A 24,681-nucleotide genomic window follows, 5' to 3' on the forward strand; every position below is an offset into this window, starting at 1 on the left:
GGGCCACAAAACATCCAGCACACATGCATACGCATAACACACATGGATGTCATCCATGTGACATATCTGCGCCAGGGAAGAAGCGTTACACTAAGCGCTGTTCCCTGTCGCCAGGTGCTCACCACGGCTCTCATCATTCTCACCTGCTTGTGCCGATCACCGGCAGAGTAGGGGAGAATGATGAGAGCCATGTTCAGCACTCGGCGCCTGGGAACAGCGCTTAGGCCGGAGTCACACTAGCGAGAAAGACGGACGATTGCAATGTGATAAAAAAAAATAAAATCGGATTACACACAGACCACAAGTGTGACTTGCGAGAAATATGCCCTGGTGTCGTTTGACAAAAGCCTGCAATTCATTTTGCGATACAGTAAAATCACACTGACATGTTTAATAAATAGAATATATTCTATACAGTCTTATGTTAAAGTTTGGGCACCCCTATTAATGTTAACCTTTTTTCTTTATACCAATTATGGTTTTTGCAACAGGTATCTCAGTTTCATATATCTAATAACTGATGGACTCAGTTATATTTCTGGATTCAAATGAGGTTTATTGTACTAACAGAAAATGTGCAATCTGCATTTAAACAAAATTTGACCGGTGCAAAAGTATGGGCACCTCAACATAAAAGTGACATTAATATTTCGTAGATCCTCCTTTTGCAAAAATAACAGCCTCTAGTCGCTTCCTGTATCTATTAATGAGTTCCTGGATGAAGGTATTTGTGACCATTCCTGTTTACAAAACAATTCCAGTTCAGTTAAGTTTGATGGTTGCTGAGCATGGACAGCCCGCTTCAAATCATCCCACAGATGTTCAATGATATTCAGGTCTGGGGACTGGGATGGCCATTCCAGAACATTGTAATTGTTTCTCTGCATGAATGCCTGAGTAGATTTGGAGCGGTGTTTTGGATCATTGTCTTGCTGAAATATCCATCCCCTGCGTAACTTCAACTTCGTCACAGATTCTTGCACATTATTGTCAAGAATCTGCTGATACTGAGTTGAATCCATGCGACCCTCAACTTTAACAAGATTCCCGGTGCTGGCATTGGCCACACAGTCCCAAAGCATGATGGAACCTCCACCAAATTTTACTGTGGGTAGCAAGTGTTTTTCTTGGAATGCTGTGCTTTTTAGCCTCCATGCATAACGCCTTTTTGTATGACCAAACAACTCAATCTTTGTTTAATCAGTCCACAGGACCTTCTTCCAAAATGTAACTGGCTTGTCCAAATGTGCTTTTGCATACCTCAGGCAACTCTGTTTGTGGCGTGCTTGCAGAAACGGCTTCTTTCGCATCACTCTCCCATACAGCTTCTCCTTGTGCAAAGTGCGCTGTATTGTTGACTGATGCACAGTGACACCATCTGCAGCAAGATGATGCTGCCGGTCTTTGGAGGTGGTCTGTGGATTGTCCTTGACTGTTCTCAGCATTCTTCTCTGCCTTTCTGATATTTTTCTTGGCCTGCCACTTCTGGGCTTAACAAGAACTGTACCTGTGTTCTTCCATTTCCTTACTATGTTCCTCACAGTGGAAACTGACAGGTTAAATCTCTGAGACAACTTTTGTATCCTTCCCCTGAAAAGCTATGTTGAATAATCTTTGTTTTCAGATAATTTGAGAGTTGTTTTGAGGAGCCCATGATGCCACTCTTCATAGGAGAATCAAATAGGAGAACTACTTGCAAGTGGCCACCTTAAATTCCTTTTCTCACGATTTGATACACCTGGCTATGAAGTTCAAAGCTCAATGAGGTTACAAAACCAATTTAGTGCTTCAGGAAGTCAGTAAAAAGTAGTTAGGAGTGTTCAAATCAAGAAAATGATAAGGGTGCCCATACTTTTGCACCGGTCACATTTTGTTAAAATGCAGATTGCACATTTTCTTTTAGTACAATAAACCTCATTTGAATCCAGAAATATAACTGAGTCCATCAGTTATTAGATATATGAAACTGAAATACCTGTTGCAAAAACCAAAATTGTTATAAAGAAAAAAGGTTAACATTAATAGGGGTGCTCAAACTTTTACATATGAGATATATATATATATATATATATATACACACACACACACACACACGTCATTAAGAATATATATCAGAGATCGAGTTCTATATAGCATAATAGCCACTAAATCAATTGCCAGCTTCTGTAAAATCAATACAAAACTCGACATGAAATGACAAGGTTTACATACAGTAAACCATTTCATTTAGTTTTTTATATGTCTGACTAATAATTAGATTAGGGTAGGTGTGTAAAATTTGGGACATGTAGGTGTTAAATTAAGGGGTTAATCCGTTGAAAAAAAAAAAAAAAAAATTGCGTGGGCTCCTGCTATAATTCCTCTGCCAGAGAGGGAAAGCTAGTGAGTGAGGACAGATATTAATAGCCTAGAGAGGGACCTTTGTTTTTGGGCCCCCCCTAGCTAAAAAGTAAAAAAAAAAAAAAATCTGCCCCCAGCCACCCTAGAAAAGGTGCACCTATAAGATGTGCTTTTTCTGACACTTAGCCTCTCTATTCCCATGGGATAATAATAATGGGTTAATGTCACCTTGCTATTAAAAGGTGACATTAAGCCAGGTTAATAATGGAGAGGTGTCAATAAGACACCTCTCCATTATTAACCCTAGAATAGTAAAAGGGTTAAAAAAAGACATTAAAAATTCTTAATGAAATAACCACACAAAGTTTGACAAAATTTATTAATCTGCTAATCTAAAAAAGCCCTTGTCCTGTAATAAAAATAAAAAAAACAATATACATACCTCTCCACCGTTCAGTCAGGTCCCCCGCTACAATCCATCACAAGAGGTTAACTAGTTTACAACAGGGACCGGTGCTAATGCTACCGGCCCCGCTGTAAACCACTGCAGAATGAATGAATTAATCTCTGCACAGCCTCCCCGGCTGACCGGAGATCAACCAATGAGCATGGGAAAGTTTCTGAACTTTTTCCCACGCTCATCAATTCACCTCAGGTCAGCCAGGGACTCCGCAGCCTCACGGACGTCGTACCGAGATCTGAATCTAAGCATGCGCCGCCCCCCCAGTGGCCATTTTCCCCAGAGGCCACCGCATCGCAGCAATGGAGCTGCAGGGGCCTCCGGGCTTTGATGCTGGCAGAGCCCCCCCAAGCTGCACAAAGCGCTGCCGCCCCCCAGCACAGAGAGCCGTGCAGAGCACCGCTGCAGCAATGAGGTAATAGGCATACTTCACTTACATCTTCCCAGTGAGGTGCCCCCTCACCTCGTCATCGGGACCACTCCCCCCCACCATATGCGGTGACCGAAAATTGCACCGCACATGCCCTATAAGATGACACCCGGCGTATAAGACCACCCCCGACTTTTAAGAAGATTTTCAAGGGTTAAAAAGTAGTCTTATATGCCGGAAAATACAGTACACATGTTCATTTTTCGAATGTTTTAACCTCTTTACCCCCAAGGGTGGTTTGCACGTTCATGACCAGGCCAATTTTTACAATTCTGACCACTGTCCCTTTATGAGGTAATAACTCTGAAATGCTTCCATGGATCCCACTGATTCTGACATTGTTTTCTCGTGACATATTGTACTTCATGTTAGTGGTAAAATTGTATAACTTGCATCTATTTGTGAAAAAAACGGAAATTTGGTGAAAATTTCGCAATTTTTCAACTTAGAATTTATGCCCTTAAATTACAGAGATATGGCACACAGAAAACTTAATAAGTAACATTTCACATTTGTTTACATCAGCATAATTTTGGAACCAAATTTTTTTTTTGTTAGGAAGTTATAAGGGTTAAAAGTTGGCCAGTGATTTCTCATTTTTGCAACACCATTTTATTTTTACGGACCACATCAGATTTGAAGTAACTTTGAGGGGTCTATATGATAGAAAATACCCAAAAGTGATACCATTCTAAAAACTGCACCCCTCAAGGTGCTCAAAACCACATTCAAGAAGTTTATTAACCCTTCAGGTGCGTCACAGGAATTTTTTTAATGTAAAAAAAAAAAAAAAAAAAATATATGAACTTTTTTTTTTTTTTTTTTCACAAAAAAATTACTTCAGGTCCAATTTTTTTTATTTTACCAAAAGGTAACAGGAGAAATTGGACTGCAAAAGTTATTGTGCAATTTGTCCCGAGTACGCTGATACCTGATACAGTGGGGCAAAAAAGTATTTAGTCAGTCAGCAATAGTGCGAGTTCCACCACTTAAAAAGATGAGAGGCGTCTGTAATTTACATCATAGGTAGACCTCAACTATGGGAGATAAACTGAGAAAAAAAAAAAATCCAGAAAATCACATTGTCTGTTTTTTTTTCATTTTATTTGCATATTATGGTGGAAAATAAGTATTTGGTCAGAAACAAAATTTCATCTCAATACTTTGTGATATATCCTTTGTTGGCAATGACAGAGGTCAAACGTTTTCTGTAAGTCTTCACAAGGTTGCCACACACTGTTGTTGGTATGTTGGCCCATTCCTCCATGCAGATCTCCTCTAGAGCAGTGATGTTTTTGGCTTTTCGCTTGGCAACATTGACTTTCAACTCCCTCCAAAGGTTTTCTATAGGGTTGAGATCTGGAGACTGGCTAGGCCACTCCAGGACCTTGAAATGCTTCTTACGAAGCCACTCCTTCGTTGCCCTGGCGGTGTGCTTTGGATCATTGTCATGTTGAAAGACCCAGCCACGTTTCATCATCAATGACCTTGCTGATGGAAGGAGGTTTGCACTCCAAATCTCACGATACATGGCCCCATTCATTCTTTCATGTACCCGGATCAGTCGTCCTGGCCCCTTTGCAGAGAAACAGCCCCAAAGCATGATGTTTCCACCACCATGCTTTACAGTAGGTATGGTGTTTGATGGATGCAACTCAGTATTCTTTTTCCTCCAAACACGACAAGTTGTGTTTCTACCAAACAGTTCCAGTTTGGTTTCATCATACCATAGGACATTCTCCCAAAACTCCTCTGGATCATCCAAATGCTCTCTAGCAAACTTCAGACGGGCCCGGACATGTACAGGCTTAAGCAGTGGGACACGTCTGGCACTGCAGGATCTGAGTCCATGGTGGCGTAGTGTGTTACTTATGGTAGGCCTTGTTACATTGGTCCCAGCTCTCTGCAGTTCATTCACTAGGTCCCCCGCGTGGTTCTGGGATTTTTGCTCACCGTTCTTGTGATCATTCTGACCCCACGGGGTGGGATTTTGCGTAGAGCACCAGATCGAGGGAGATTATCAGTGGTCTTGTATGTCTTCCATTTTCTAATTATTGCTCCCACAGTTGATTTCTTCACTCCAAGCTGGTTGGCTATTGCAGATTCAGTCTTCCCAGCCTGGTGCAGGGCTACAATTTTGTTTCTGGTGTCCTTTGGCAGCTCTTTGGTCTTCACCATAGTGGAGTTTGGAGTCAGACTGTTTGAGGGTGTGCACAGGTGTCTTTTTATACTGATAACAAGTTTAAACAGGTGCCATTACTACAGGTAATGAGTGGAGGAAAGAGGAGACTCTTAAAGAAGAAGTTACAGGTCTGTGAGAGCCAGAAATCTTGATTGCTTGTTTCTGACCAAATACTTATTTTCCACCATAATATGCAAATAAAATGAAAAAAAACAGACAATGTGATTTTCTGGATTTTTTTTTCTCAGTTTGTCTCCCATAGTTGAGGTCTACCTATGATGTAAATTACAGACGCCTCTCATCTTTTTAAGTGGTGGAACTTGCACTATTGCTGACTGACTAAATACTTTTTTGCCCCACTGTATGTGGGGGGAACCACTGTTTCGGCGCATGACAGAGCTCAGAAGGGAAGGAGCGCCGTTTGACTTTTTCAATGCAAAATTGGCTGGAATTCAGATCGGACGCCATGTCACGTTTGGAGAGTCCCTGATGTACCTAAACAGTGGAAACCCCCCCACAAGTGACCCCATTTTGGAAACTAGACCCCCCCAAGGAACTTATCTAGATATGTGTTGAGAACTTTGAACCCACAAGGGCTTCACAGAAGTTTATAACGTACAGCCGTACAATTAAAAAAAAAATCATTTTTTCCAAAAATGATCTTTTCACCCTCAATTTTTATTTTTCCCTGGGTAACAGGACCCCAAATGTTATTGTGCAATTTGTACTGAGTACGCTGATACCCCATATGTGGGGGTAAACCACTATTTAGGCGCAAGGCAGAGCACGGAAAGGAAGCAGCGCCATTTGACTTTCATGGCTGGAACTGAGATCAAATGCCATGTCGCGTTTGGAAAGCCCCTGATGTGCCAAAACAGTGGAAACCCCCCATAAATTACACCAATTTGTAAATTAGACCCCCAAGCAACTTATCTAGATGTGTGGTCAGAACTTTGAACACACAGGGCTTCACAGAAGTTTGTAACGTACAGTCGTAAAAAAACAAAAACATTTTTTCCACAAACATGATTTTAGTCCCCAATTTTTTTTTTTTTATTTTCCCAAGGGTAACAGGAGAAATTAGACCCCAAAAGGTGTTGCCCAATTTGTTCTGAGTACGCTGATACCCCATATGTGGGAGAAAACTACTGTATGGGCACACGTCGGGGCTCGGAAGGGAAGTACTGACGTTTTGAAATGCAGACTTTGATGGAATGGTCTGCGGGTGTCATGTTGCCTTTGGATAGCCCCTGATGAAACTAAATAGTGGAAACCCCCCACAAGTGACCCATTTTGGAAACTAGACCCCCTAAGGAACTTATCTAGATGTGTGGTGAGCACTTTGAACCCCCCAGTGCTTCACAGAAGTTTATAACGCCCAGGCGTGAAAATAAAAAAAAATAATAATTTTTTCCATAAACATGATCTTTTAGTCCCCAATTGTTTTGTTTTCCCAAGGGTAACAGGACAAATTGGACCCCAAAAGTTGCTTTGCAATTTGTCCTGAGTACGCTGATACCCCATATGAGGGGGTAAAACACTATTTGGGCGCATGGCAGAGCTTGGAAGGGAAGGAGCACCATTTGACTTTTTCAATGCAGAATTGGCTGGAATTGAGATCAGACGCCATGTTGCGTTTGGAGAGCACCTGATGTGCCCAAACAGTGGAAACTCCCCAATTCTAACTCCAACCCTAACCCTTATCTTAGCCCTAACCCGAAAATGGAAATAAATACATTTTTGTAATTTTATTTTTCCCTAACTAAGGGGGTGATAAAGGGGGGTTCGATTTACTATTTATGATGGGTTTTTATGTTTGGCAGCTGTCGTACGCTTAGGCTGTGTGCACACGCTGCAGATTTTGCTGCGGTTCCTATGGGAATCAAAAACCGCAGTGCAGATGGTGCGGAATTTTCCGCGCGGATTATCTGCGGTTTTCAATCCGCAGAAAGAATTGACATGTCAATTCTTTCTGCGGATTCCCCTGCGGTTTGCCATCTCCTCCATTGAGGAGATGCAAAACCGCAGAGCAATCCGCAGGTATTTTGACCTGTGGTTTCACCTGCGGATTTTACAAAATCCGCCCGGATGAATACGCACCTAATCCGCAGCGTGTGCACACAGCCTAAAAGGCTTTTTATTGTAAAAATAGTTTTTGCATCACCACATTCTGAGAGCTATAATTTTTCCATATTTTGACCCACCGAGTCATATGAGGTCTTATTTTTTGCGGGACAAGTTGATGTTTTTATTCGTACCATTTTCGGGCATGTGTCCTTTTTTGATCACTTTCTATTCCAATTTTTGGGACGCAGAATGAACAAAAACCAGCATTTCAAGAATTTCTTTGGGGGGGGGGGGGTGCGTTTACACCGTTCTGCATCCAGTAAAATTGATAAAGCGGTTTTATTCTTCGGGTCAGTTCGATAACAGCGATACCTCATTTATGTCTTTTATGTTTTGGCGCTTTTATGCAATAAAAACAATTATATAAAAAATAATTATTTTTGCATCGCGTTATTCTGCGAGCAATAACTTTTTTTGCTGATGACCCTGTGTGGCAGCTCGTTTTTTGTGGGACAAGATGACATTTTCAGCAGTACCATGGTTATTTAGATCAGTGTTTTTGATCCCGCGTTATTGCACTTTTTGTTCGGCGCTATGATAATAAAGCATTATTTTTTGCTTTGCTTTTTATTGTTATTTTTTAAGGGGTTCGCTAAAGGGGTTAACTAGTGGGACACTTTTATAGGGCAGGTCATTACGGACGCGGCGATACCTAATGTGTACTTTTATTTATTTTTTTATTTCAAAAAATGAATTAGGGAATATTTTTTTTTTTGTTAATTTAGCGATTTTTTTATAAATTATTTTTACGCTTTATTTTAACTTTATTACACTGTCCCAGGGGGGACATCACCGTAGTGTGCGAGATCGCTGATCTGACACATCACAGATCGCTGTGACAGATCAGTGATCTGACACAGGCACTGTAGCAGGCTTCCTCATGCCTGCGCTCTGCAGGCAGTGAGGAAGCCCTCTCCCTGCAGGCCCCCCGAAGGTCCCCGCCGCCATATTAGATCTGGGGACCTGCAGGGAAGCAGCCCCCTCGCTGTCGATGCTTCCCTAAGCCCCCCGATACACTGCGATCGTGTTTGATCGCAGTGTCCCAGGGGTTAACCTGCCGAGGGTGGTCCGTGACCGCCCTTGACACAGTGCCGGATGTCAGCTATGATAATCAGCTGACACCCGACCGCGATCAACGGCGCTCCCCCCCGTGAGCGCCGCTGATCGCTATGACATACTATCCCGTCCATGGGCATAGGGGCCTGGGTCCCATGAACGGGATAGTACGTCAGATGTCTGGAAGGGGTTAATGGTTGGTCTATGCGGCGGTCACCTTTTATCTCATACGAGCAGTTTTTCTTTACCTACGCAGTCACCTCTGGTTTTGGTGTTTTCCTAGACGGAGAGTGGTGTGCTGAGATGCGGCATCGGTCATGGATTAGAAGGGGCATCACCAGCAGGGGTGTTTTCTTAGAATTGTTTCCCATACTAGTAGCAAGAGTCATTTAAGGTAGGAGTTTAGCTATAAAAATATTCTGATTAGGTCCAACAGTAAAGGCTTGTATACGCTGTGAACTGTTTATCTAGTAAAAGTGATTTAGTGGTTTAATTATTGAGACATTTGGTGCCGTTATGCCTTAAGGGCATGTCACACTAAGAGATATCGCTAGCAATATCGCTATAACTACTGACGTTATAGCGATATTGCTAGCGATATCGCTGTGTCTGATACTTACCTACGACCCGCTCCCCTGCTGGTTATCGCTGATCGCGCGAGAACGTCCTGGACCGTGGAGCCGGGCGGGAGGACGTCAGGATCGCCTAGTGTGACAGGTAAGTAGCGATCCCCGTCCCCAGCGATGTCGCTGGTGAGATCTGCCTGTGTGGCAGCTCACTAGCGACTACTTAGCGATGTACCAGCGATCCTGACCGCGTCATATCGCTGGTCGGGATCGCTGGTACATCGCTAAGTGTGACAGTACCTTTAAATGGAATACTGGCTTTTAGTTATACTAATTATAAAAAAAAAAAAAAAAAAAACAATTTATTGGCTGAATCACTCTCTCTGGCTTTCAGGTTCACAAAGTTCTTCAAGCTTGTTCCTAGTGCCCAAATAATAGGAGAGGATTGCTGGGAGAATCTATGGGGGTTAATCTGGTAATAGTAATGGAGCGGCTACAGCAGTCTGTTGCCAGTTTGACTTAGAGAGGTTATTAAGCAGCTTAGGATGTTTGGTACAAGTTTTGTTTTAAATGAAAGCTAGATATGGGAGCAAGTTCAGAGCAGGCTGCCTTAATGTTTTGTTATTTTCTTTGATAGGGACTTTGGTTATTTCACATTTGCTAATTGGGAGTATAGCACAGTGGTTCAGTGTGCAAACATAACCAGAGAACTTTGAGTTCAAACGCAGAAATGGAGCTTAATTTTCAATACTTAGTCGATATTTCCTTTTAATGAAATTATAGGCCAGGAGGCTTTGAATTCTTATTTTATTTTGAAGTAGGATTTCAAGGGATACAAAAAGCATCATTTATCTCATGATGGGATGCAATTCACTTGTCTTTTAAATAGCCAGATGCAAACTGACAAAGGGAAGGGCAGTAGTTTAAATTTGATGTTTTTTCAGAGAAGTCATTTTGTCCAATTTGTTTGGGAAGACACTATATTTGTGTGCACCCTGCTGGTATGGATAAGTTCCTCAGGCATCTTACTAGCAAGCCTATTACGCAGTTCTAGCAGGAGTATTTTCAAAAGTGTTTTATTAAAATGGATCTACTTGACATATACTTTTCCACCCATTCCTCCAAAAAGATTTGCATCTGCGACAGAGGTGGCCAGTATTTGCTATAGTGAGGCTATGATTAAAAGCTGGGAAGATGGAGTTCAAAATGTTATACATTTGAAAATATGGTATTAACTTTAGTTTGCAGATTTTTATTTCTTTTTTATAGGTGTAACAAAGCATGGACCCTGGGCCATTCTCTTGCCCGCTGGACAGAAAGGAGAGCTCAGCAACGCTGCTATGGTTTGATCTAATATGGTTTTTGGTTTTGTATAACAGGATGAAAATGGACCAGCCTAAATGAATGAGTGGCCCTTATGTACAGCAGGGCCCCATTACCCAACGATATCATTATCCATTTAGGAGGAAGCGACGTGAGAAGCTCAGCACCATCGATTTATTATGCCAGATGTAGAAAAATTTGGTAGAACTTAAAAGCAGTGTTATTTTAATATTTTTAGAATTGTGTCGAGGCTTCTCTGGATTTAAGATTTTGTGAAAAATCCATAAAGGTTGAACAGAGTCATGTAAAAGTTTATGCCATCTATTGGCTTTTTTTTTTTTTTCCTTTCAGGCACATTGACTTTGTATGGTTGGTATGCCAAGCCTTTTTCTGAATGACTTGGTTAACCTATCTGAAATAGGTAATGATATTTTTCATCTTAACCCGCAGAAATGAGTTGAAGTGGCCCTTGGTGGGGGGGGCCACTCTCGCCTATTTTTTTAGGCGAGAGTGGCCGTTGGATATGTCATTCAGGGAACTGAATGGACTGCATGATGGTAAATGGTAAACGGTAAGCGGAGCTTGAGATTTGGCTAAGCTGCTGTATGGTTTATAAGTAAAAATGGTGAACGGGCTTGAGCTTTTGCTAAACTGTGGTATGGTTTATAAGTTATATATTTAAATTTAATAAAGGCCATGGCCAAAACCTTCCATTTAAAAGTCAACGTGTCCTGTGTATTTTATTATGTTGATATTTATTGCCTTAAACCCCTGCCTCTATGATGAATCAAGGTCCCCCCCTCCTTCAGGGATCTGATGCAGCTGCACCAGCGGTATATCCGCCCCTGATTTCAGCCCTATATGACTGACAGGAAACTGTCTCTGTCCCTGCACTTCTCTTTCTGGGCTAGTCCCCATCATTAACCGTAACTCTCCCTATTATATTGCCAAACTACAATGCCGTCACTAATAAAGTATGTCACAACATACATCACTCATAACAGTATGCCCTTCTCCTGATAGATACCACCAGAACAGATGCCAAGCGGATTTCAAAGTGTCTCCATATGCCCTATTATGGTGGATGGTTCCGTCAGGGATCTGAATGACTACTGGTAGAATAAAGTCTCTGGAAAAGTGAAATGTCTCATCTTCAAATAAAATCCAGTGAAATCTTAACTCCAAAACCCAAATGCGGTTTAGACTCAGGAGGAGGGGGCAATAATAGGCCACGTTTGGCATTTCTATAGCAGGGAGAGTCCAATTAACATTTTTACAGGTTGCATGTCAACAGAAGTGCAAGCTAGCTACAACGCATGGGGGCACAATATGTGGGCAGTAAACTGGCATATTTGCAATTTTCCAGAACAAAGCAAGACATGCATGTTACAAAATAGTCACTACAGCCATAAATGAATTCATTCAGAGGTGCCATTTCTACAATGGGGGTCACTTTTGGGAGGTGTTCTGGCACATTAGGGACTCCACAAATGTTGCCAGCAAACTATTCTAGCAAAATCTGTGCTCTAAAAGCCAAATAGCACTCCTTCCTTCTCAGCCATGACATGTGGCCTAACAGTAGCTTCTGACAATATATGGGGCAGCACTGCGTTTGAGAGAAATTGTGCAATAAATTTTCGGTTTCAGTTTCTCTCATTAACCTTTGTGTAACTAATACACAAATACAAAAATTATTTTTTTTTTATGTCTCAATGTTATAAAATTCTGTGGAGCACATATGGGTTCAAAATACTCACTACACCCCCAGATGGAATCTTGAGCAGTGAAGTTTCCAACATGGAGTCACACGAGGATGGGGGGGGGGGGGTGTTCTCCTGACCCGACACCTCAGGGGCTCAGCTAACAGCGCCTTAAAGCTACTCAAACAGAATCTGCTTTCTTTCTAATAGCCAAGTAGCGTTCCTTCCCATCTGATCCCTGCCGTGTGCTCAAACAGCAGTGTGCAACCATATATGTGGTACAGCCATGTTTGGTGAAAATTGCATAAGAAATTATGGGGTCCATTCTTTCCTATTATCCCTTATGGAAGTTATAAATTTGGTGCTAAACAGTGTTTTAGTGAAGAGAAAAATTTAATTTTTAGTTTTCACATCTGTTGTAAAGTTTTGTGAATCACCTGTAGGTGAAAAATTCTCTGTACACCCCTAGATGAAATCCATGAGGGGTCTAGTTTCCAAAATGGGATCGCTTGTGTGTGGGGGGGGGGGGTTTCCCTTCTGTTTTGGTATGTCAAACAGAGGTGTATCTGGGGGGGGGGGCAGCCGGGGCATGTGCCCAAGGCACAGTCGGGCCGCCTAATGTGGTGGTCGGAAGTGTCTCCTCTGGCAGCTGCATTCTGCCATCCCCCGGACTGGGAGTAGGCAGTTCTCTGAGCTGACTGTCAAGCTGACAGCTGGCACAGGGAAGCTGCAGCACGCTGACTCCCAGTGTTAAATTGTACTCACAAGCACAAGTGAGGTTCTGATCACACTGCTGACGTCACCTGCCGGTGTCCAGAAGTGCGAAGAGCATCAGTAACAAGCAGGGGTGGATTAAGGGTAGCCAGGGCCCGGGGCAGTTCAGACTCTGTGGGCCCCCCTCGTCACGTGACGGGGGTCACGAATCGTAGAGCCACACTCTACATAGAGAATAATGGGGCCTCCAGCACCGACCTCCACCCGCAGAGCCACACTCTACATAGAGAATAATGGGGCCTCCAGCACAGACCTCCACCCGCAGAGCCGCACTCCACATAGAGAATAATGGAGCCTCCAGCACCGACCTCCACATAGAGAATAATGGAGCCTCCAGCACCGACCTCCACCTGCAGAGCCGCACTCCACATAGAGAATAATGGAGCCTCCAGCACCGACCTCCACCCGCACTCCACATAGAGAATAATGGAGCCTCCAGCACCGACCTCCACCCGCACTCCACAGAGAATAATGGAGCCTCCAGCACCGACCTCCACCCGCACTCCACATAGAAAATAATGGAGCCTCCAGCACCGACCTCCACCCGCACTCCACATAGAGAATAATGGAGCCTCCAGCACCGACCTCCACCCGCACTCCACATAGAGAATAATGGAGCCTCCAGCACCGACCTCCACCCGCACTCCACAGAGAATAATGGAGCCTCCAGCACCGACCTCCACCCGCACTCCACATAGAGAATAATGGAGCCTCCAGCACCGACCTCCACCCGCAGAGCCGCACTCCACACAGAGAATAATGGAGCCTCCAGCACCGACCTCCACCCGCACTCCACACAGAGAATAATGGAGCCTCCAGCACCGACCTCCACCTGCAGAGCCGCACTCCACATAGAGAATAATGGAGCCTCCAGCACCGACCTCCACCTGCAGAGCCGCACTCCACATAGAGAATAATGGAGCCTCCAGCACCGACCTCCACCCGCACTCCACATAGAGAATAATGGAGCCTCCAGCACCGACCTCCACCTGCAGAGCCGCACTCCACATAGAGAATAATGGAGCCTCCAGCACCGACCTCCACCCGCACTCCACATAGAGAATAATGGAGCCTCCAGCACCGACCTCCACCCGCACTCCACATAGAGAATAATGGAGCCTCCAGCACCGACCTCCACCCGCACTCCACATAGAGAATAATGGAGCCTCCAGCACCGACCTCCACCCGCAGAGCCACACTCTACATAGAGAATAATGGGGCCTCCAGCACCGACCTCCACCCGCAGATCCACACTCTACATAGAGAATAATGGGGCCTCCAGCACCGACCTCCACCCGCAGAGCCGCACTCTACATAGAGAATAATGGGGCCTCCAGCACCGACCTCCACCCGCAGAGCCGCACTCCACATAGAGAATAATGGGGCCTCCAGCACCGACCTCCACCCGCACTCCACAGAGAATAATGGAGCCTCCAGCACCGACCTCCACCCGCACTCCACATAGAGAATAATGGAGCCTCCAGCACCGACCTCCACCCGCAGAGCCGCACTCCACACAGAGAATAATGGAGCCTCCAGCACCGACCTCCACCCGCACTCCACACAGAGAATAATGGAGCCTCCAGCACCGACCTCCACCCGCAGAGCCGCACTCCACATAGAGAATAATGGAGCCTCCAGCACCGACCTCCACCTGCAGAGCCGCACTGCACATAGAGAATAATGGAGCCTCCAGCACCGACCTCCACCCGCACTCCACATAGAGAATAATGGAGCCTCCAGCACCGACCTCCACCCGCAGAGCCACACTCTACATAGAGAATAATGGGGCCTCCAGCACTGACCTCCACCCGCAGATCCACACTCTACATAGAGAATAATGGGGCCTCCAGCACCGACCTCCACCCGCAGAGCCGCACTCCACATAGAGAATAATGGGGCCTCCAGCACCGACCTCCACCTGCAGAGCCGCACTGCACATAGAGAATAATGGAGCCTCCAGCACCGACCTCCACCCGCACTCCACATAGAGAATAATGGAGCCTCCAGCACCGACCTCCACCCGCAGAGCCACACTCTACATAGAGAATAATGGGGCCTCCAGCACTGACCTCCACCCGCAGATCCACACTCTACATAGAGAATAATGGGGCCTCCAGCACCGACCTCCACCCGCAGAGCCGCACTCCACATAGAGAATAATGGGGCCTCCAGCACCGACCTCCACCCGCACTCTACATAGAGAATAATGGGGCCTCCAGCACCGACCTCCACCCGCAGAGCCACACTCTACATAGAGAATAATGGGGCCTCCAGCACCGACCTCCACCCGCAGAGCCGCACTCCACATAGAGAATAATGGGGCCTCCAGCACCGACCTCCACCCGCACTCTACATAGAGAATAATGGGGCCTCCAGCACCGACCTCCACCCGCAGAGCCGCACTCCACATACATGGCTGCTCTCAGTGCTCTGTGCTGTGCGCACAGGACCTGTGATGAGGTCACAGGAGGGGAGGAGACAGGGGTCACATGATCGGGGGCCCTGACACCTTACCTCCTGTGATCTCATCACAAGCCTTTGCACGCTACCAGCAGCACCAGCGTTCAGGCTACTTGTAGATGCTGCTGGTAGCAGAGCACATAATGCCGCCCCCACGGTCACTCACTTTTAGGTGGGGAGAAGATGGAGTGCCATTGCAGCAGCCATGTGGTGGGGGCCCCCTTAGAAGCTCTTGTGGTGGGGGCCTCGGGGCTGAAGCCCCGCCTGCCTTGCCTATAATCCGGCCCTGCGCGGTGGCAGATTATAATGGGGCAATTTACTGGCCTGGGCTGTGGGCCCCTTAACCCCACTGGGCCCGGGGCAACTGCCCAAATTGACCTCATTATAATCCGCCACTAAGTGCTCCACTCTGGAGCTGAAGACACGGAAGATTAAATGTGGGGGGGGGGGAAATATTTGAGGACAAGTTTGGTGAGCAAGTGAGGGACAGGTGTAGACGATATGGAAAACGGGAAAGATTTGAAACCACAGTATGAGGGGTAAATGGGGAGACAGGCATGTATGAGGAAACATTATGGGGGATGGGTGCATTCACAGCATGGTGATTGGGAGAGAGGTGCAGACAGTATGAGGAGAATATAGAAAGGAGAGGGCAGTGTGGCGGGCATGTACCATAAATGGGACAGCGTGGGGCCATATTTTTTGCAGAGAATATAGTGAGGAGCAATTGTTTATTCAGAGGTTCACCATACTGAAGATATTTTTTATTCAGGAGCATTATAATAACTCTGTTATGTTTAAGTGCGTCGTGTGGTGATGTGCTTCACAAGACCGGAAAAGATGGAAGCTTGTGGAGACCAACTGTGGGAGAGAAGAGTCATCATGGCGTCTGGACAAAATGACGATAAAACGAAAGACGTCTCTGGAGTCGTTCATCTAAAAAGGTCTCTGGATGTAAATTGTTTTTGTGATACCAATCCTCATTTTTTTATTTTTCTTAGGAATAGTGATGAGCGAACATGCTCACCACTACTCGTTACTCGCTCGAGTATCACAGTACTTTGTGTACTCGGCGACCACTTTCGGGATTACTCGGTGGGAACTCGGGTCTCCACCCAGCATATTTGGCGGTATTTAGAGACCCAATCACGAGGCAGGGATTGTCTGCCAGGCACTGAAATGCCGCAGCCATCTTTGTTGTGGTCGTGCAGCGATTGGCTGGCCACACAGCATCATCAGGGGTATAAGACTGGACGCCGCCCTGCTCAGCACATTCAGCTCCAGATTGAGATGGTGTAGGGAGAGCTGCTGCTGATATGGGGATTAGTCAGTGTGGGATCTACCATCCTAAACAACTCAAATCCAGCTAAACCAACAGTCCTTCTAGAGACCAATTCCGGAGTATATAGGTCGCAGTGTACGTCGCTCTATACATATCAGTGCAAGGCCTGCAGGCACTGTAAGTGTGTATATAGATATCATTGCATACATCAAGAGGGTCCATTCCATTAGTGTCTGCTGCTACCTATAGCATATATACCTAGGTATAATTGGCTAGGAATTTTTTTTTTTTTTTGCCAGGTTAATAGAGATTATTTTCTTGCCAAGCAATCCAGAGCCCTTTTTTTTTTTTTTCTCCATTTGCTTTTTGACACTGCACAATACAGCCAGATCCTTTTCCTAGCACAGCGTGAAAATCTAGCAATGTGTGCAGAAAAATCTTTCATTTTCATATGGCACGGTAGAATTTTCTTTTTTTTTTTTTTTTTTTTTGAGAGTCTTACACAATTTCTTGACGCTATTTTGCTGAAACCCCCAAAAATACATACAGGCCACATTTTACAGTCCGGTATATCTGTGACACGGCTCGTACATCTGTGTGCTAAAAACGTGGGCATTTTATGCCTAAATTTCTTTTTTTGCTGTCTGTCACTCTAGTTTTATGCAGCACTATTTTGCATTAAAAAAAAAAAAAAAAAAAAAAAAAAAAAAAAAATAAAAAAATAATTTACAGGACACATTTGGCAGTGTGGTATCTCCGTGCAAAAAATTTGGCCACTTTAGGCCTACATATTCCATTGTTTTTGCAGTCTGTTACCGTACTTATTGACATGAATTTGATAACCAAAAAACCTTTTTAACTACAGTCCAGATAGTTTAAAGCGTGGTTTTCCCGCACACGTATCACATACAAGTTTGCTCCCAATTCAGCAATGCAAATGGAACGACCTCACACCCAGGGCAGTGGGGTACTCGGTACCGGGCCCGATGGTCCTCCATGGGAGATGTCACGGTAGCTGGAACCCAGCCCGTGGCCCTGGGCGCCCATTGTAAATGTTCAGTATCAATGTGTAAGTCGTGACGCCACCTGTGGTGTTCGGCAATGAAGATGTAAGCCGACGCTGCAGACAGATCCTCTGGGACAGCAGTGATGTTATAGCTCTCCACAGGCAGGGCTGTAGTCCCAGGGCAGAGTAGGCGAAGTGACACGTAGATGGTGTAGTGTCAGGCGCAAGGGATATAGCAGTGCTGGGCAGGTTGGCACAGGAATAAGTGGAGGACACCAGGGCATGTAGTTCCAAAGCTTTACTCACAGTCTGTTGTACAAACAGGTGCCTGCCTCCATGCCGTGTCCTCTGGGTCAGGAACTCAGTCAACCTCCAGGCCAGATAGAATACTCCTTCCCAACATAGCGCCTTTAAATGAAGTACTCCTAGTACTGAGTTACACTGGAGTTCCTCCTGTCCGATTTTCTTATGAACTCTACTTGTACGGCAGACAGCTGTAGCCTGCTTCGGGGACTTCTTGCTACTAAATCCCGGCTCACTATCCAGTTGCTGTTGTGCCCCCCAGTCTTGTGTGGGAATAAAGTTGTCACTACTTCTATTCCTCCGGTGTCTGCTGCAGGACCATTATTATCCATACAACCTCGGGGACCGGGCCCCGGCCTTGCGCTTGGAACTTCTAGGAAGGGTTCTCTTCTAACCCACCTCCTCTGTCCCCTTTTACTCCTCATGTTCCGTACTAGTCTTTCTTTCTATGGAGAATCAGGCTTTCAGTCTATGTTGCTCTCTCTTCCTTTCCCGTGCCAGCAGTCCCAGGTCACTTGCATCCATCTATTCATCTCTCCAGGGATGTTCTTCTCTCCACCTCTAACCAACTGCTGACTGACTGTTGTCCTAAACTCTTCCCGCTCCTTGTAATGTGATCTAACTCCACCCACCTCCCAGCACGTTTCGTGTTCCAAGCAGGGAGCCGCCGAAGGTGCTTTGCTACACTACTTTGTGGTGTGGGGTGCAGTGCAGGTGTTGGAGCGTGGTCAGGAGTCCCCACCTTACCTAGATGGTGGGATACCACACCTCAGGAGGAGGTGCAGTACCTCTGTGGCGACTGAGCCTCAGGGGCGCCACACAAAAGTTGCAAAACACCTCAAAAACGCTGTGTATGAACATAGCCCAAGCGGTGGAAGAACTTTTTGGTTTGGAGTTATGCCATAGATAAGGAACATCCTTTCCAGGGTAATAACTTAACATATTTCCCAGCAAAATCCATTTTGGTTTCATTTTGTATAGTGCCTGTAGGGCGTGAAACTGACAATATTGTTGAGAGCTGTGACCTAGGAGTGAGAAATGCTTCCAGGGACAGTTGCCATGAAGTTCCTGTGTAATTTGAGCAGTGTTTCCATCATTTTCTGACGTTTTTAGACCTTGAAGAAACCCTGGGGGGGGGGGGTGGATTGCGGTAAAAACGCTTGGGTCTCCCATAGACTTACATTGGGCTCGTTGTTCTGTCCGAGTACCTGAGTACTCCAATTTGCTCGACCTGAGCAGTTTAGTACTTGCTAATCACTAGTTAGGAGGATAAAGGGGTTGTCCAGATTTGTGATGAGACTGCAGACTTCTGAATTCTCACACTGTGCACTGGACACTGTCAGGATTCTTTTGTGCCGGCAATTTAAGTACACACGGTCATGTGCTGACAAGATATGCATAGCCTTACTTAATGAAAATGAGTTGAGCGAGGCTGGACATGTCTAGTTGGAATGTTGCCAGAAGTATTCAAATCGCATACGTGTGCTTACATGACAGTCCACTCTTGCTATCGGCAAGGGAGAATCCTAAAAATGTGCAGTGCATGTGCTGTGAGAATTCAGAAGCCTGCAGTCACTTAGAGTGATTGCAGATTTTCATCTCAAACCTGTCATTTATAAAATAAAGCCTTGTAGCCAATCCTAACAGCGTGTAATATACTCACTGTCAGGATTTAGCTCTGCTTGCTGGTTCCAGCCACTTCACTCATATGTGATTTTCATATGACACGAGCTTTTCTTCATGCTTCTCCCAGTTTTCCACTGGACACTGAAAGAATTAGGGAGAGCAACTAGGTGGCTCAGTGGTTAGCACTGCAGCCTTGCAGCGGGATCAAATCCCACCGAGGACAACATCTGCAAGGAGTTTGTATGTTTTCCCAGTGTTTGCGCTGGTTTCCTCCGGGTACTCCAGTTTCCACCCACACTCTTAGGCTGTGTGCACACTCTGCGGAATCTGCTGTGGATTGATCCGCACGGATTTTGCAAAATCCACAGGTCAAAAGACCTGCGGTTTATCATCTCCACAATGGAGGAGATGGTAAACCGCATGGAATTCTTTCTGCGGATTAGAAACCGCAGCAAAAACTGCGCAGACAATTCCGCAGCATCTGCACTGCGGTTTCCATTTCCCATAGGGAATAATGGTACTGTACACCAAGAATCCGCTGCGGATCTGCAGGGCCAAATCCGCTGCGGATCTGCGTAACAGGAATAAATGGACCCCATTATTTATTACCCATTGTGAAAGTTACAAGCCTTGGGCTAAAACAATGTTTTAGCAGAAAAAAAAAACAAAGATTTTCATTTTCACACGCACATTTTAAAGCGTTCCATGAAACACTTATGGAGCTCTGCAATCTATTTCAGTCACATTTGTGTTCCAAAATATAAATTATGTTCCTTCCCTTTGAGCCCTGCCATGTGTCCCTACATGTGGGATATGGAAAGTGAGGAACACACTTTGCAGTCCATTTCCTTGTGCAAGTGAAAAAAAAAAAAAAAAAATGGGGCTTAAGTCATATTTTAGTGGAAAAAAATTGTATTAATTTCTGTGTAGGGTTAAAAAACTTCCCAACAGCAGTTGTGAAGTAAGAGGTGAGCAGTTTTAAAATGGAATTACTTTGGGGAGTTTTCAATATATAGTTCCTGCAAAGTCCATTTAAATCCTAATAGGTCTCCAAAGAAAGTTTTAACCAAAATTTCCAGAATTTTCACAAGTAAATGCAAAAAAGAAAAATGATCTAGAATTTACCACTAACAAGAACAATATTTCACAAAACAAAAGAATCTCAGTCACTGGGATCTGTTGAAATGTTCCAGAGTTATTACCACAGCATGACACTGGTTAGAATTACAAAAAAAATTGGCCTCGTCACTAAAGGGTTAATAGTTACTTTTATTAACCAAAAATGGTGCAAAAACTTTTGTTCCATTTTTGCAGCATTTTATCACGCTCATTGCTTTCTATGGGTGATACAAAAAAAAAAAAAAGTTGTCTACACCCTGAAAGAATTGACATGCTGCAGATTTAAAATAAAAAAAAAAAAAAACCCCAGGAGTGTGCATGAGATTTCTAAAATCTCATAGCTTTTGTTGGTACTGCAAAAAATTGATTTTAACATACTGTAAGATTGTGATATTAATATAATCTGAATATTAAAAATATTGAAGGGAGCAAAAAAAAAAAAAAAAAAAAAAAAAATTCTACAGCACCAGATATTTGATTCCTAATATACAAAGCATTATATTATCTCTATGGAGGCCATCACAAACAAACTAGTAGCCCTAGCGGTGCACTGATCACTACTATACATGTATAATAATAATACACAACTTTAAGAGCAGAGCAAGGAATACATACACTCATGTTGCCAGCCTCAGTGAACTGAATAATGAGTCCACACTCAGGGGGAAGAGAAGGATAGTCTCCACTGTGGGCCCTTCACCTGCTGAGGAGTCAGTGCTGCACCAGTAACACGCCCAATGTGTACAGCACCTGAGCACAGTTCAGCAATCAGCACTGATTAGTTCCCATCCTAGGCTTGGAGCTCAGCATGCTCTGTGCAGAGAACATATGTAATCATCCACAGGATGCTGAAGCCACTATTCATTAGGGTATGTGCACATGTTACGGTTACCAGTGCGGATGACTTGCATTTTTACACCTAGAATGGAATAGATGTAAAAACGCTGCGGAATCTGCACAAAGAATTGACATGCTGTGGAAAATAAACCGCTGTGTTTCCGTGCGGAATTTTCCGCAGCATGTGCACAGCAGTTTTTGTTTTACATAGGTTTACATGGTACTGTACACCGCATGAGATTCTGCTGCGAATCCGCAGGGCCAAACCCGCAGACGAATCCACAACGTGTGCACATACCCTTAGGATATGTGCCCACGTTGCGTGTTATAACACACACTGAAAACCGGACTCCTTCCCAGAAATCGCGCGTTTTTTTTCCACGCGATTTTACCGCGATTCTGTTTGCGATTTTGCCGCGATTTTCTCAAGCACTTTCCAAACGATTTGAAGCATCGCTTGGAAAGTGATTGACAGGTTGGTCACACTCGTCAAACATAGTGTTTGACAAGTGTGACCAGGTTTTTACTATTGAGGCCGCCTATGCGGCATCAATAGTAAAAGATAAAATGTTAAAAATGATAAAAAAAATAAAAAATCGGGGTATATTTACCTTCCGACGTCCCGCGCTGCCATCCCGGGCCTCAGCGTTCCCAGTAATGCCTTGCGAGACCTGTGATGACGTTGGTCTCGCGTTACTATAGCGATCTCGCGAGAGTACGTCATCATAGAACCTTGCCGCAAGGCATTACTGGGAACGCTTAGGCCGGGAATGCAGCGTGTGACGCCGGAAGGTAAATATACCCCGATTTTTTATTTTTTATTCTTTTTTTACAGGGGTATGGTACCCAGGGCCTGGAAGACAGTCTCCTCTCCTCCAAACCGTGGGTACCAACTGCACATGAGACGCTTAACTTCCCGCATGGTGGGCATAGCCACATGCGGGAAGTAAGCGATTCTCATGCATTCCTATGGGTGCGGAATCGTGGCAATTCTTTGCGATTCCGCACAAAAGAATGATCATGCTGCGGTTTTTCCGCGATGCGATTCCGCCGCGGAAAAAAGCGCAGCATTAGCACAGCATGTGCGGAATGCCATAGGAATGCATGGGGGCGGTCTGTACACGATTTTTAAGCGTTTTCGCAGCGTTTTTGCACCAAAAATCGCGGCAAAAACGCTTAAAAATCGCATCGTGGGCACGCAGCCTTAAAGTGATTACGCCAGAATTCTGGTGTAAATTACTATTACAAAGCTGCAACATTTTTGCTCAAAGCCAAACTTTGGTAGTATGGAGGAGAAACAAGGGCATGACACCATTCCCGGCACTCGGGACCGGAGCGTGCGGCTGCATGTCTTCCTTTCTCTGCATGTTACCCTTGGAAAAATAAAAATTGGGGATGAAAAGATCATTTTTGTAGAAAAAATATGATTTTTTAATTGTACCGCTGTACGTTATAAACTTCTGTGAAGCCCTTGTAGGTTCAAAGTTCTCACCACACATCTAGATAAGTTCCTTGGGGGGGTCTAGTTTCCAAAATAGGGTCACTTGTGGGGGGTTTCCACTGTTTAGGTACATCAGGGGCTCTCCAAACGTGACATGGCGTCCGATCTGAATTCCAGCCAATTTTGCATTGAAAAAGTCACACGGCGCTCCTTCCCTTCTGAGGTCTGCCATGCGCCGAAACAGTGGTTCCCCCCACATATCAGGTATCAGCGTACTCGGGACAAACTGCACAATAACTTTTGCAGTCCAATTTTTCCTGTTAACCTTGGTAAAATAAAAAAAATTAAATCCGAAGTATTTTTTTTGTGAAAAAAAGTAAAATGTTCATTTTTTTTTAAATATTCAAAAAATTCCTGTGACGCACCTGAAGGGTTAATAAACTTCTTGAATGTGGTTTTGAGCACCTTAAGGGGTGCAGTTTTTAGAATGGTGTCGCTTTTGGGTATTTTCTATCATATAGACCCCTCAAAGTGACTTCAAATGTGATGTGGTCCGTAAAAATAAAATGGTGTTGCAAAAATGAGATATCGCTGGTCAACTTTTAACCCTTATAACTTCCTAAGAAAAAAATTTTTTATTCCAAAATTGTGCTGATGTAAAGTAAACATGTGGGAAATATTACTTATTAAGTTTTTTTGTGTGCCGTATCTCTGTGATTTAAGGGCATAAAAATTCAAAGTTGGAAAATTGCGAAACTTTAAAAATTTTCGCCAAATTTCCGTTTTTTTCCACAAATAAACGCAAGTTATTTGAATGAAATTTTAACACTAACATGAAGTACAATATGTCACGAGAAAACAATGTCAGAATCACCGGGATCCATGGAAGCGTTCCAGAGTTATTACCTCATAAAGGGACAGTGTTCAGAATTGTAAAAATTTGTCTGGTCATGAACGTGCAAACTACCCTTGGGGGTTAAGGGGATAAATAAAATAGGTTACTCGAATTTTTTGGAAAAAACGCAGAGTAAAAAGACTCATTATGTGAATGTAGCCTAAGGGTATGTGCACACGATCAAGAATTGGCAGCGCTTTGGATGCAGTGCATGTTCACTGCATCCCCAGCGCTTCTGACTATTGAACGCAGGTGATTCCGCATGTACCCATTCAACCGTGTGGATTCTCCGCATCCAATACATAGTACGGGTGAAATTTATATTGGAGGCTCGCATCTCCACAAAATAAATTGACATGCTGCTGTATGGAGAGACGCGCTGCATTTCCGTTTCCGTGGGCATCTATGGATGCATAGTGGGCATGGGATTTCTTATGTGTTGGATACTGCACAAGTACACACCATACAACCAGCAGTGTTTATTGATTTTTTGCATATACCCTAAGGTTTCTGGTATGTGGTATGCCACAGCTCATCATGAATAAAGTCCAGGGTCAGGCTTGCGAGAAACTCGAACGAGTCTCGCATCTCAATACCCGGCACAAAGTTATTGTGCAATTTGTCCTGAATACGTTGATACCCCATATGTGGGTGTAAACGACTATTTGGGCGCATGGCAGAGCTCAGAAGGGAAGCAGCACCATTTGACTTTTTTGGCTGGAATTGAGATCGGACACCATGAATGACACCA

The 24,681-nt window shown here is 44.5% G+C and overlaps 1 protein-coding gene across 6 annotated transcripts in view; it reads right to left on the reverse strand.

Moving 5' to 3' along the window:
- SYCP2L (synaptonemal complex protein 2 like) overlaps nucleotides 1-21,558 on the reverse strand; it is a 320,192-nt gene extending 298,634 nt beyond the window's left edge. For all 6 annotated transcript variants that reach the window (XR_012230581.1, XM_073566695.1, XM_073566676.1 and 3 more), the window contains exon 1: nucleotides 21,373-21,558. Coding sequence is in view for 5 of the 6 variants with exons in the window: in XM_073566695.1 (XP_073422796.1) it covers nucleotides 21,373-21,378 (6 nt within the window). In the remaining variant the exon portion in view is untranslated. The remainder of the gene's footprint in view (nucleotides 1-21,372) is intronic.
- Between the last annotated feature and the right edge of the window lie 3,123 nt (nucleotides 21,559-24,681).

This window comes from Dendrobates tinctorius, unplaced genomic scaffold (assembly GCF_039654945.1).
Source record: "Dendrobates tinctorius isolate UK_male_01 unplaced genomic scaffold, ASM3965494v1 ptg000004l, whole genome shotgun sequence".
Classification (NCBI taxonomy): Eukaryota; Metazoa; Chordata; class Amphibia; order Anura; family Dendrobatidae; genus Dendrobates; species Dendrobates tinctorius.